At 47.6% G+C, this 14,330-nt stretch overlaps 1 protein-coding gene across 6 annotated transcripts in view; it reads left to right on the forward strand.

Moving 5' to 3' along the window:
- Nucleotides 1-14,330, forward strand: part of SLC1A2 (solute carrier family 1 member 2) — a 148,921-nt gene that overhangs the window by 88,651 nt on the left and 45,940 nt on the right. For all 6 annotated transcript variants that reach the window (XM_067749441.1, XM_067749440.1, XM_067749442.1 and 3 more), the window contains exons 2-5: nt 1,346-1,485; nt 3,305-3,457; nt 5,308-5,558; nt 11,291-11,459. In XM_067749441.1, the coding sequence (XP_067605542.1) occupies nt 1,346-1,485; nt 3,305-3,457; nt 5,308-5,558; nt 11,291-11,459 (713 nt within the window). The remainder of the gene's footprint in view (nt 1-1,345; nt 1,486-3,304; nt 3,458-5,307; nt 5,559-11,290; nt 11,460-14,330) is intronic.

Raw genomic sequence — 14,330 nt, forward strand, 5'->3', positions numbered from 1 at the left:
CACGCTTGTCGTGAATGTTCCCTGGAGAAAGGAACCAGTTGTGTTGGCTGCCGTGCCAGGCCCCCAACATACATTATCATGTTTAACTTCCACAAGGTAGGCCTTGAGCCCTTCTTTCTATAAACAACACAGCTAGCAAGTGATAGAGTCATGATTTGAACCCAGGCTCTCTGCTTCCAAAACCCACACCATTTCCATTATAACCAGTGATTCCAGACCACTAACCTAAAGAGTTCTGTTGGTTCCAAAGGAAGATCTCCCCAGGCTGTGGTGAGAATATCTGGGTGAAGCTGCCCATCTGGGAAGGTATCGTCATTTATTCGGAGACTGTGACTTGTCTTTCTAGGTGTTAAAGAACTTGTTTTGTTTGTCACGTGACGGTGGTTGTAAATGGCAGCTAACAAAGGCGTCCTAAGACGTCAAAGTGAAAACTTGGCCTCCTATGTTGGTCCCCAAGCTTAAATTTGAAATCTTACTGGCCTGGGAAGTGACATAGCTGGAAAAAAATGCAGTATACTCATTATCCTGGCAAGGGCTCCATTGGCAGAGTCTTAGCATAGCTTGGGTTCACATGGGGTTTTTCTGGAAGAGGGCTGGGGTGCCTCTACGGGTGAAGGTGATCGCATGCTTCTTAAAGCCATACTTCTTTGACATGGGGTAGCATGACTATTGGCAGCTTAGAGGAGTCCTGATAATGCAAGTGACCTTTTAAAAACCACAATGGAATGAATTTTTTTTTTTACTAGATAAACCATCTTTTCCAAAAGAGAGGAAAAACCTGGACTGCTAGCATTTATGACTTTTCTGTGTCCAGAATGGGGAAGGCTTGAGCTCAGAGGCATTTAATTTAGCAGTGACTTAGGCTGGGACGCTCCTGACCTTGGATTATTCAAAAGCCATCTTCTTGCTGTTGATACAAGAATGAAAGAGCTCAGGTTTTGAAGCCAGGCATATATGGAGTTTGACTATCCATTCCTTTTAGCCTGTGACCCTGGGCAAATTACTTTCTGTAAAACAGGGCAGAGATACTTGCCTCAGAGAGTTACCATGGTGGGCAGCTCTTGGAAAAACCTCCCACTGCCTATGTGATGCCTTTTTCTGTGATGATCCAAGATAACAGGGATAAAAGCACTTGGCGTGTTGGTGTTCGGTGTGTCCTAGTAACCTGCTTATAGGCAAACTGGAATTCAGGGTGCCCTGAATTGCCCTGGTTTTTACTTTTCTGCCCATGGTTCCAGATTCCCAGCTGTGCCTGGGGAAGGTTGTTTCGCCTCCTACAACCTGAGACCCTCAAACTGCAGAGATGCCCAGTGGACTCTAAGCACTGCCTCCCCTTCTGTTTTAGTGCCAACAACATGCCCAAGCAGGTGGAAGTACGGATGCACGACAGCCACCTCAGCTCGGAGGAGCTGAAGCCCCGGCATCTGGGGCTGCGCTTGTGTGACAAGCTGGGGAAGAATCTCCTGCTCACGCTGACCGTGTTCGGTAGGTGACAGGCCTGCCCCACCCTCCCCTCTTCCCCTGGTCTCTCCTGGCTAAGTGTGGAAGCTGGTTCTGGAAGCCAGCCCTCGCCCTGGAAAGCAAGCCACACGCTCTGCCTAACTCTGCCTTTACCCAGGCACGGCTGCCTCAGTGATGCCATCTTCCCTGCCACCTGCCCTAGCCATGTTTGCCCCCTTGGGATTCTTGTGGTTCTCAGATTTCAGTATGCGTGTACATTTCCCATGGGTATGTCAGCATGCAGGTTCCCAGGCCCTACTCACAGAGACTCTGGGCCACTTGGAGTGAGACCTAGGAATCTGCATCTTAGCAAACTTTCTAGGTGATTCCAAAGCAGATGGTCAGTATACCACATTTAGAGAAGTACCTGTGTCCAGAAAAAGGCAACAGTTGCCCTAAACCCCACTAACAGGGCTCCCAAGGTCTGACCTTCTTCAAGCACCTCATTAACTTAGATTCAGTTAGCACCTTGGCTAACGAGGTCCGTGTGGAAGAGGCTTGCCCCAAAGCCTTGACCCACTCCAGCTCCACCTCAAAAGCCTTACTCCCCTGCCTCTGGCCTCACCCAAGCTCTGGTTGTCCTTTCGTGTGACTGTTGCTACAGACTTGGCCTTGGGTTTTCGACCAGGATTGATTGAAAATGGGGAAAATTGCGGTTTCTTATAGTGACAACCACATCTTTTCCTTTCTCAACTCCCCCTCCTTGTTCTTCAACTCTTATGAGACTATACAGTGAAGCAATGAAGAGCCATCTACACACACACACACACACACACACACACATCGTCCATGGCTTCTCCTTCAAGTCAGTCATCTTGGATGTCGGTGGACTAGAGTCAGGACTGGGAACTTGCCCCCCAGCTCAGTTCACTTAATAGAAGAAGACCACAGGTGTGGTAGGGTTTTCCAAGGGTTACCCTCCACAGAAGCAAATTTCATTCATCATAGGTTTTGAAGAAGTGTGTTTTTCACCTGTGGAAGAAAAAAAGATAAGGCTTTTGGCCATGTTACTCCCTTTGCATATCTGGCATTAACACCATAGCCACATATCTAGGACCTCCCTCCCCCTCTTACTCCAGAAGGTAGTTTATGTTGGCCACCAGTTTGGAGAGATCCAAGGTTTTCTGGTGGAATCCCTGCGTATGCAAAGTGAAAGGCTCCTGCTAGCATCTCTGCCCAAATTGTTTCCTCCCAAATTATATATTTTTAGACACCCCCCTTGACCTCTCCTAAGATCAGCAAGTCTCAAGATCATGTACAAGGACATAGAAGTCAAAGACAAAACTTCTTGAGGATAAGCCATGGGGAAATGATCAGAAGTCAAAGAAAATAGAAGAATAAAGAAAACACCCCAGCTTGGTCCCTTAAATGTTCCTTTTATTTGGTATTCAGTTCAAAAGGGAAGAAAAACATTAAACACCATGGAATGTGGCCAGCCTAGGCTGTGAAGAGAAACAGTATCTGGCACTGTGGATTATTTCTGCTGACAATCTGTGACTCTGCAAGTGGATGATATCCTCAAAGAAGTCAGAGTCAAGTTGCCAGGTTATATTTCCCACAAAGCCTTGAGAAGGCTCTTCTTGACTCTTCTAATGCTGCCTTTTAGAATAGTTGGAGATACAAAGTATTTTCTCACGAGTCATCAAAATCAACTTCACTTTTCTAATGGTATTTTTGTTATGTGTTAGTCATCATCTGATGATGGAGAAGTATGAGGAAGGTCAATGTCATTGAACTACATCTCTAGAGCTATTCATCTGATGAGGGCAAAAGCTAAATTCATATTTTTCCCCCTTTCTTATAGGTGTCATCCTGGGGGCAGTATGTGGAGGGCTTCTTCGCTTGGCATCTCCTATCCACCCTGATGTGGTTATGTTAATAGCCTTCCCAGGGGATATACTCATGAGGATGCTAAAAATGCTCATTCTGCCTCTAATCATCTCCAGTTTAATCACAGGTAAGACCACCTCTGTGGCACCGGGCCAAAGCGGGTCATACTCCCACTCCAGCTTTTGGATTGACCATAGATTCTCAATTTGGTTGAATCAGTGAATGTGATCATCTGTGTCATTTCACTTCAGAGCCTTGGTTTTTCCTGTCTCTAAAATTGGGATAAGCATCCCTAAAAATAGAGTTTGCCATCTATTGGTTGGTCCATCTGTCTGTCTAGCAATAAAAGATAAAAAGGAAATAGCCGCATGTTAAAAGTGATCATATCGAGTGATTTTAATTTTTAATGTATACTTTTCTCATTTCCCAAATTGTATTTGTTCAGAAACTGACAAATAAAGGTAACAAATAGAAAAAGAAATTTTCTCTTTACTACTTAATTGGGTGTAGAGGGAAGTGGGTATTAAAAATAAATGAAATACTAGATATGAAACCCTTCGAGTTTTTCAGAAGAAAGGTACCCTTAATGTATAGGTCATGTTCACTTGTCCTTTGGCTGAAAGAGTTGTTTTATTTGAAAGAATTTTTTTCCCCTCCCTGGGCTTATACTGATAGTTTCCTCCTTACCAAATAATATTATTCAAACAAGGTATAAATAGATGAAGTTTAGAGACTAAGCTCTGAGTTAGGGATGAAGAACTGGGCTTTGGTTTATATCTGGGTGCCAACAGGCTGGGTGACCTTGAGAAAGCTGTACCTCTGGACCATCCACCTTCTGAAGGTAGTGAAGCTCTGGTAACTCCAAGAGATTCAGATGCTACAGTCTCATAGCTGGTTGATCAGTGAATCCAGTGAGGGAAAGCTAGGACTCAGTGTCAGGAGGATCTTATCATTCAGCCTCAGATTGAGTGAAGCTATGTTTTACTTTAAATGCTCCTTTTTAAACCAGAGAAAATTTGTTCTCCATGCCTGTTTAACAGATTGTACACTGGCCAACCTGGTAAGGAAAGCTCACTTCCGTTGGCCAGAATTAGACTTCAGGTTGTAAGGCGAAACGTGTCACATGTGGGTCAGCTTCATTCAGAGAATTATTAACATCAGTGATAACTTCCTCCCCCACGGCAAAAAAGACTGATCCCCAGAAAGGGTTGCATCTCTCAGTCTAGTAAAAGCAGGAACTGAAACCAGGAAGTAGAAAAACTGAAGAAACTACTGGAAAAAAAACCCAATGAAGGCTGGAGTTTTTGTGACTTGCTTGGAATTTCCGCTAACCATCACAGAAGCTCCTGAAATATAGATGAAGCTCCCACCCATGCTGGGTGTTTTGTGCACCTGTTCTCACATCCCTACTTGAGCTCAGAAAATGTGGTGTCCATCAAGTTTCACCTCAGGGGAATGAGAAGGCTGTGCTAGAATCACTTTTCCAGACTTTTGATTTCATGACCAGTAATGTATTCAAGAGACGTTTTGAAAACAGGGCTACCAATCTTTTATTTTCCTAAGCGAGGACATTAAAACCAACAAAAAAACCTAGCATGTACCAGGACCACCACTTCATAAAGAAAGGATATCTTAATATCAAATAAATGGGAAGGACATAATCTCAGAATCAAAAATTGAAGAGAGTATTCAATTTTAACTCACTATTGCAGACTGACAAAAAGTAGTCACCAACCAGTTTATAAACCCTGAACCAGATGTTCTCCAACTCTCCCCAGTTCTCTAGAATCTCAAAAATATCCTTGGAAAATTGAATTGTAAACTGTGGAATTGACCAAATATTCAGGTGAAGAAGCTTTAATTAACCATTAATACATTTGAGTAATATGAAGCCGAGGGTTGGTTATAGGTATGCAGAGAGGGGCTAGTAACAGGAAAATAATAGGACTAATAATTCTGGATTTCTTTTCCATCCAGGGTTGTCAGGCCTGGATGCTAAAGCCAGTGGCCGCTTAGGCACGAGAGCTATGGTATATTACATGTCCACGACCATCATTGCTGCAGTGCTGGGGGTCATCCTGGTCTTGGCTATCCACCCGGGGAACCCCAAACTCAAGAAGCAGCTGGGGCCTGGGCAGAAGAACGATGAAGTGTCCAGCCTGGATGCCTTTCTGGACCTTATTCGAAATCTCTTCCCTGAAAACCTTGTCCAAGCCTGTTTTCAGCAGGTAACCTAGAGTTCTGATATCCATTGTTCCCCAAACTCCTAAGTTACAGAGGTGGTAACTTAGAGACTGTTTCAACAAATCAGCTCTGGGGGGTAACTTTTTTCGTATTTATACTCTGCCTAGGGGTTGTATGGGGTCATCTGGGGCAGGAGTTTAGGATGGGAGTCGTGTTGTCTTTGTTTTCTTAACCTTCCCTTTCTTTTGCAGTCCACTTCATCACATTTAGCTCTGGGGTCCCTCTTCTCCTTTTTTTCTTTGATCTCTTTTTCTTCTCTTTGGTTCTTGTCTCTGTGTCGTCCAAGGGGACATTTTGATCACCCTTGCCCACAACTCTCTAGAGTACTCAGTGGTTCTTGATCTTAGCAGTATAACAAAACCACATGTGGTCCATTTAAAAATGCACGTGCTCTACAGAATCAGAATCTCCAGGGTGGGCCCGGGGACTGGGTATTTGTCAAATTCTGGTAGTAATACATGAGGATTTTGGAAAGTTTATAGATGCACATAAAGTAAAAATTCAAGTCCCCACGTCGCTTCCCTAGAGCTACTCATGTTTCCTCCTGTATATTTTCTTTGTCACATACGCGTGTGCATAAAATTAAAAAAAATTCAGCTCTGGTGGTGCTGCATCGTACATACTGTGTCACACCTTGCCTTTTCGTTCAACAGTGTTTTAGCGTCATCTCTCTCTTTCGTTTTTCATTGTTGTGTAGTATGTCTAAAGGATAAATTCTAGAAGCAAAACTGTCCTGCCAAAGAGTTGATATTTTGAATTTGCTGGATGTTGCAAAAATAGCCTTACAAAATTTGTATCGATATATATGTTCCTACCAGCTGCACACAGGCATATCTAGTTTTTAACACACGACTCTTAAAACCAGTTGATTCTGCTGGGTGTGTTACCGACCAGGGTTCTTGGACTCTTTAATCAATAGAAATTGATAAGAGGCCAGACGAGAAGTTCAGGCAAGGCTTTTTTGGACTTGTGCTGCCGTACAGCGAAAACAAGTAACAGCTTCCCCCGCTCCCTCCCTGGGGGTGGGGGGCGGGGCCGGCAAGCTGGTCCCTTAAATGGGGTGAGGGTGAGGATGGGTCCAGGGCTTAGGTGGGAGGGGTGGCTTGGGTGGCGTGCCCACCCCCTTGGTGGTGCTGTGTGCAGCTTTTGCTTTTGCTCCAGACACCTCAGAAGTGGCAGTTGGGTTTTGGGTCTTTTTGTATCTGGTTGTTCTTAATTTGCCCCAACTGCGCACGCACGCAGTTATTTTTAGTCCCTTATAGTTTCTTTGTATTCTGCTGTCTGTCCAGCTGCAAGCACTGCAGCAAAGAGTCCCAGATATCCCGGGTCCCACATCCCAGCCTCTCTCAAGTGGAACCACTGAGTTAGCTGCCCAGGCCCCCCTCACCAGCCTGTTGTCTAGACCTAAGTTTAGGTTCGAATACACCTCAGTTCACATTAACTCTGGTTGGACGTAAACTAGAATCAAGGAACCTCCTTCAACCATTTCCAGGGAATCACAGAAGAATACATTGAGGAAACAGGTCGCAGAGAAGAAAAGTCTGCATTCCCAGCTGTCCCCAAAGTGCCATTGCCCATCACTGCTGAGCCCAGTTGACTCTGGATAAATCTGGAATATGGTCTCTGATTTCCAATACCACTTCAGAGGCACTTGTAGCAAGGAGCTATATTAAAGGAAACATTCCAGGCAGGGGAAGTTGGGTGGGGAGTGAATGGAAACAGGCTAGGGAAGGGGTGCTTACCGGTACCCTCTCTGTGCAATGTGCCTGCCCTTCAGCCAGCCTGCTTAGAAAGGTGAGTTTGCTTGCTTTGGGGTGATAGACGCAACCGGGTGCCAAGTCTATTCTTAACGTTTTGGAAAGAGAGCTCTGGAGCTGTAGCAGCTGGAGGCTGAGCTGGTAGGAGTCTGGGGGTAGGGGTAGCATCGGAAGGACGGGGAGGGACAGGTTTGGGCCTCCCTTCTGTGCCCCATCACGCCCGCGCTGCATGCAAGAAGGAGTCCCTTTCGTCTGAGTCAGTGAGGCAGAAGTGAGAAGCAGGCAGCGCTCAGAGCTGTTGCTCTGGGCTGCGGTGAATTTCTGTGGTGTCAGCCATGCTTGTGCTCCCTGACCTGTCTGGTCGATGGGCAATCTCTAGTGTCCCCCAGGGCAAGGGGCACTGGGGGACACTAGAATAGAGGACCACGCCATTCCCTGCCTCAGCCCTGCCCTGGACCCACCCCTCCACTGACAAAATTCATCTGAGGAGTGAGCCCTTAGTCCTCCAGCTATAAGCCCAAGGACATGGTCCTTTGGGTTAGGACACTCAGAGAAATAATCATGTGGAATATGTGACCGCAGGGTGAGGGAGGGTGCAGCTTCCTTAAGCCAGACTCCTGGCAGCCCAGAGGAAAGGAAGCTTAAACTAGGTGCAGTCGGCAGGCTTAGGAGGGCCTTGAAGAGGGTTGGAGGAAAGGGAACTCTTTGACGGTGACATGGAATTACCAGAGAGAAAGGGTGCTGGGTGGTGCCTTCCGTGCCCTTGGGGTACAGCTGGGAGTGGTTTCAAATAACCTCTCTTGGGTGGACGGAGTTTCAGGACCAGAGTTAGACACAGAGACATAAAGAGAAAGTCGTGCTGTCTCCAGTGCAGAGGCTCCTCCCCCAAGGTGGCAGGACCTGTGTCTCTGAGAGCAGGGAGGCCTCCTGTTCACTGCTCCGGGCTGACTCTGAACCAAGGTGAGATTTCCAAGGTGGCAACGGGCTGTCAGGTGTGGCCTGACCACATTCATCAGGCCCAGTGAGAGTGACCACATGGGGTCCTTTCTTCCGGGGAATTCACTGAACTGGGTTTGCTCCTTTGGCCGATATTTGGGTGCACAGGACGCCACAGAGAATGAACCAGGCGGGGTCCCTGCTCAGTGGAGCTGACTTACATTCAGGGACTGCAGGGAGATAGACCAGAACAAATGTCAGGTAAACGCACAAGGTACTTGAAAATTAAGGTAAGTGCACTCTGAGAGCTGGAGCAGGCTGATGGGCTAGTAACTGGGGGAGACGTCTGAGCTGAGACGATAAGGGGTCAGAATGAGCCAGCCCGGGGCTTCCCTGGAGGCGCAGTGGTTAAGAATCCACCTGTCAATGCAGGGGACACGGGCTCAAGCCCTGGTCTGGGAAGATCCCACATGCCGCGGAGCAACTAAGCCCGTGCGTGACAACTACTGAGCCTGCGCGCTAGAGCCCGTGAGACACAACTACCGAGCCCACGTGCTGCAACTACCGAAGCCCGTGCACCTAGAGCCTGTGCTCTGCAACAAGAGAAGCCACCGCAACGAGACACCCGCGCACTGCAACGAAGAGCAGCCCCCGCTCTCCAGCAACTAGAGAAAGCTGGTGCGCAGCAACGAAGACCCAAACGCAGCCAAAAATAAATAAATAAAATAAATAAATTTATTAAAAAAAAAAAAAAAGAGTGATCCAGCCTGAGGAGAACTGGGGGAAGAGCCCGCTAAGCAGGGGCAGAGGCTCATGGAGGTTGGCAAGCATTTGGTGAGAAGAGAAGCAAGGCTGCTGCTTGGGGAGTGGAGTGGGTGCAGGCGGACCTGGCAGGCCAGGGTCAAACTCTGGTTCTTATTCTAAGAGTTTAGGCAAGGAGATGACTGTTTTTCTATTTTTATTTTATTTATTTATTTATTTATTTTTGCGGTACGTGGCCCTCTCACTGTTGTGGCCTCTCCCGTTGCGGAGCACAGGCTCCGGACGCGCAGGCTCAGCGGCCATGGCTCACGGGCCCAGCCGCTCCGTGGCATGTGGGATCTTCCCGGACCAGGGCACGAACCTGTGTCCCCTGCATCGGCAGGCGGACTCTCAACCACTGCACCACCAGGGAAGCCCTGTTTTTCTATTTTTAAAAAATCAACCTGGTAGCTCTGGATATAGACAGAGCTCCAGGTAGCTACTTACCTGGGGATCGCAGGTAGCCAGGAAGAGGAGATGAGTCAGTGAGCAGGCTTTTGCAGGTTTTAAGGTGAGAGACCCTGGTGGCTGGGACTGGAGTTGGCAGCCAGCTGGGGTTCTTCAACCCAAACAGGCTTGAACTGAGAACTCAGAGAACCCGGCCTGTCGTCCAACCTTCAAATCAGCCGCTGAGCCGTGCTCTCTGGAAGCTAGATTTTGGAGCTGAACATAACTCATTTTGAATGCTGCTTCAGTAAACTACTAGCTGTCTGTCCTGGGGTTAGTTACTCAGCCCTGTGAGCCTTGGGGGGCTCTTGTTGACACAAGAAGTAATAGTTGTCAAAGGTGGAGCAGCTGGCCGCACCCCTGATCCTGGAAGCACCATTTATTCAGGCCCATGGCCGTTACTCCTTTGAACTTGAACTTTGGCTTCTTTAGCCTTCTCAGGATAGGCCTACAGTTGGCTCTGATCCCCACTTTGTCCCCAGGAGGGTGACTCTGTTGTTCATGGAAGCTTCCCTTCAGATCCTTCCTGCGTTCTCTCTTTGTGCCAGCGTTGCCCAGACCAAGGGGACCAATGAACTGCCCGTTCCCATTCAGCTGGGGCTGCCCTTCTCCCTGCACAAGCGCCTTGCCTCAGGGAATGCTATGCTTCCCTCTCTCCCAATTAGGAGAACTGGTCAGGTCAGCCTTACTTACTCTCGGGCCCAGCTGCTGTACGGTTGGGTCCATAGAGTTTATCAGGCAGCACAGGTGGTGAAAGACCTCAGCGGTGGTCAGTGCATCTGAGTTGAGGTCCCAGTTCTCCCAATAATTCTACGACGTCTGATGAGTCACTTGACTTCTCCATGCCCCCTCTTCTGTATCTATTCAGGCTTCAGCCATCTGTCGCCGACTACGTGCTGGCACTGACGTTCTAGGATTCTGCATGACTTCTGTTTTAATGCCCTTGGAGGTAGTGTTTCTCGGGGCTTAGACGTGAGTTTTCACAGCATGCAGGGTGCCTGGCACCTTTAAAAATAGGGTGGCCGCCCCAGATGTCGAGGAGTAGCGTGAGAACTTCTTAGGGGGCCGTTTGCACAGGGATGCTTGGGGAACATTGAGCAAGGCTTGGCACCACCGCCCTGAAGGAGTGGGTGTCTTCCCACCTTACATATGGCATATGAGCCAGTGACCCTGCCATGGGGGCTGCTGGCAGCTGGCACATCTGGCAGCTACATGGAGCTTCCCAGCAGAGCCAGGCTCTGGGAGGAGCCTCAGTGAGAGTGGACCTGTGAAGATTCCGTGCGACAGGAACCAGGCAGGGAGAAGCCAATCACCTGGATCATGAGGTGCTGATCTGACTTCCAACAAGACCCCTGCCCTCCTGTTCGTGACCAGATCCAGGACCCTCCACAGGGGCGAGCAGGGCATCCAGCTGGGTCTCACATTTGCTACTATCTCCATGGGAATGAAACAAGCAGACAGGCATCCCTCAACTTGAAGCTTGGGTCCCATTACCAGTCACACTGCTTATAGTAGTTACAAAAGAATGTTATAAATCCCGTCATTATCGTGGGATGAGGACAGTCGTCTCCCACTGCATTTGTGCCATGAAGCGTCACTCTGTCAAGCACAAACATATAAAATATTCCCTGATTTCATAACCTTGTTTGGCCATTTCTTAATTATAATATTTTTGACATATTGGGAATTCAAACATTTATGTAAGCGGCCAGGCTTTTGGTGACCTTTTACACCAAACCTCTCATCTTTATGGTTTTTTTTCCCCACTCCATTAGATTCAAACAGTGACAAAGAAAGTCCTGGTGGCCACTCCATCAGACGAGGACAGCAATGCCACCAATGCTGTCCTCTCGCTGTTGAATGAGACTGTGACTGAGCCGCCTGAGGAGACGCAGGTGGTTATCAAGAAGGGCCTGGAGTTCAAGGACGGCATGAATGTCTTAGGTAGGCACACTGGGCTTCATCTCCTTGGGGGAGGTGCCTCTGCCGGGGCCACGTGGCCAGCTTTCCCTGCAGGTCAGCACCTAGGCATCCTGGCTTCCTTCTCAGAAAGCCGATCGCCCTGATGTCCTGTAGGTGGAGCAAGAGGCTGTCTCTGGGGAGCGAATTCGAGGGTCACTGGGACTGAAAACTGAGAGGGGAGGGGAGAGGGAGACGGCAGGAGCAACAGCACGTGGGGACGTGGCAGCTGGACTGGGGTATGGGCGAAGCGAGGGGACTGACGTTCACAGGGCACTTGCCCCCACTTTCTGCGTGGTGTTGGCAAGTCACTCTCTCTGACTCTCCATTTCATGAAGTTACACGTCCAATCCTTTCATTTCCTAAGCGTTTCTTTTTGAGGCGCCCTTGTGTCTGTCCCAGGACTATGCTAGGCATGGGGGCTGTCCCACCCCAGCCCTCACAGTCTGTAAACAAATGTAGTGCTATCAGGAGCGAACGTGTTGGCGCTGGTGCCAAAACGAGCTTGTCAAAAGGAGACTGTCTGGCTTAACTTTCTGGGATTTCAGTGAGCTTGGAACCTTCTGAGAGTGTCATCCCAGGGGTTCTCTGGCTCTGACATTAGACTGGTTTGTATCCAGTTTGGATCCCTTATGGACCACTCACCGGTTATCTAATCGTGGGCTGCCTCCTCCACTTCTCAAGATTCATCTGTAAAGCGGGCATGTGGTTGGCATTTCTCCTGTAGATCGTTGTGAGGATTCAATGAGATTGCGCACGTAGGCACGATGGTACGCGCCATATGCTTTATCTTGTGAGCCGCTGTCATCATTAATGGCCGGGGGTGGAGTGCTAAGCGGCTCGGTAGAAAACACCCCACAGGGGATAGAGACCCCCCATTGTGTGGGTGACTCCAGTTTGCTCACTTTACTCCCCATCCACCCTCCGGGTTCACTCCCCCACCCATAAGAACCCCCATCCACTGTTAGAATGGTGTCCCAAGACAAGACATTTGGTCATAAGCTGGGAGAAATGGGAAATCTATGTGGAAGAAGTATGTTGATCCATGCAAGCGAGATTTCTAAGGATTTGAATGAGAGCTGTTTAGAAAAGGTTGAGCTCACTTTACCATCTAGGAGATCAAATGCCCTTGTCTCTTGATAGGGGCATCCGATAAAATACAGGGTGCCCAGTTTCATGTGAATTTCAGATAAACAACAAATAATTTTCAAGTGTTAAGTATGTCCCAAATATTGCATGGGATATACTTGTACTAAAAAATGTTTTTCATTGTTTTTCTGAAATTCAGATTTTAGCTGGGAGTCCTTTTTGTTTGTTCTAAATTTGGTAACCGTTCTCCTTACTTATCCAGAATGGTGGAGAAACAGAGGCGGAGGGAGAAGGATTGCCTGACCAGTGAAAAGTGTCTTTTTCTTTGACCTGGCAGGAAGCAGAGAGTGAGGGAAGAGATAAGCTGACCGGGTTGCCAGGCAACAGAAGATCAATAAACATTGCTGATAACCAGTGAGAGGCGAGAGGAGGAAGGAGTGAGGAGAAGATAGGAGAGTTCCTCTGAAAAGGAGGGTTTGCAGATATCCTCAGCATCCAACCCTGAGTGGCTCTTCTCTCCCACTGTCCACATATCTGTGACCCTTTCAGGCATTCCCAAATCACCTTGCCCCACAAACCCAAAGTGGCCCCACTATTTTCTACTGTGGCCATGAGTAATGGGACCAGTGCTTTGGGGTGAATCATTCAGAAGACTTTTGTGGTCATTTCCAGAGTTCTGGTGGATTCTGGGAAGTCACATGACCTTTGGCTGTACCAGGGAGTTTCAACACAATTCAGGACTCTCTCAACCCCAGTGACCAAGTCTAAGAGGGCTTTGTTCAAATGAAACACCCCTGTTCCAGCGACTTCAATGAGGCAGTGTTTACAGAGGGAAATGCACAAGCTGGCTGTGGGTTTCCAAGTGAAAATTGAAGCTCTGGAAAGCTAAGGGAAGTTAGATTGTTGAGAAACTTCCCATTTACAAATCATGGCTGAAATAAGGTTCTTTCCATTGTCTTCCAAGGGCAGAGATGGTGGCCTTTTTTTTTTTTTTTTTTGGTTTTGGTTTGTTTTTTGGCTTTGGAAAGTCCCAAGGATCAAGCATTGCAAGAGTGAAGATAAAAATCCTGGCTCTGGCCCCCCACTTCTTTAAAGACTCATTTCTTTACCCCCAAAACCTCCAGACTGCTCCAGGCTCTACTTCAATCCCAACCACTTAAATCAACTCCTGTGTGAGACAGCTCCTTTCAACATCTCTCTCTTACACTCATAGAGATGGCCCGTTTCTGGTGACCCTGCCAGGGAAGCTATTTTATTCTAGTTCTTGGGGACCTTGAGACCTTGAACATTTTCTCTTAAAATTTCCAAATGGAATTAACCAAGTGATACTAGCTATTCTCAGCCAGAATGTTCACCACACACCTAGCAAACTCCTCTCCATGGGCTTGACGAGAGCCTGAATTTGATTTCCTCCATTACCACAGAACTAGGTCACTCTCTTCTGTCACTCTGATTCTAGGTCATGCTAATTCTCATTAAGCCTTTGTGTTTATGGCCAATAACTCACTTATAAGTCACTAGTTAAGCTTTCTGGCCAAGAGCTAAAAAGGGGAAATATTAACTCCCGAGGATTAACAATTTCAGTGCAAGTGCTAGATTTTTTTTGCTGAGGGGAGCAAAGGGTAGTTGAACAGTCTGGGTTGACGTGTGCTTGGTGTGGGAGGTGAGTGGTTTCGGTGACTAGAGAAAAGGTAAAAGCAGAGGTTTAGAAAGAATTTTCCCCTAAGAGAATCATATTATAATGCTATCATTTACTTTGATACAGCT

Source organism: Pseudorca crassidens, chromosome 9, assembly GCF_039906515.1.
Source record: "Pseudorca crassidens isolate mPseCra1 chromosome 9, mPseCra1.hap1, whole genome shotgun sequence".
NCBI lineage: Eukaryota > Metazoa > Chordata > Mammalia > Artiodactyla > Delphinidae > Pseudorca > Pseudorca crassidens.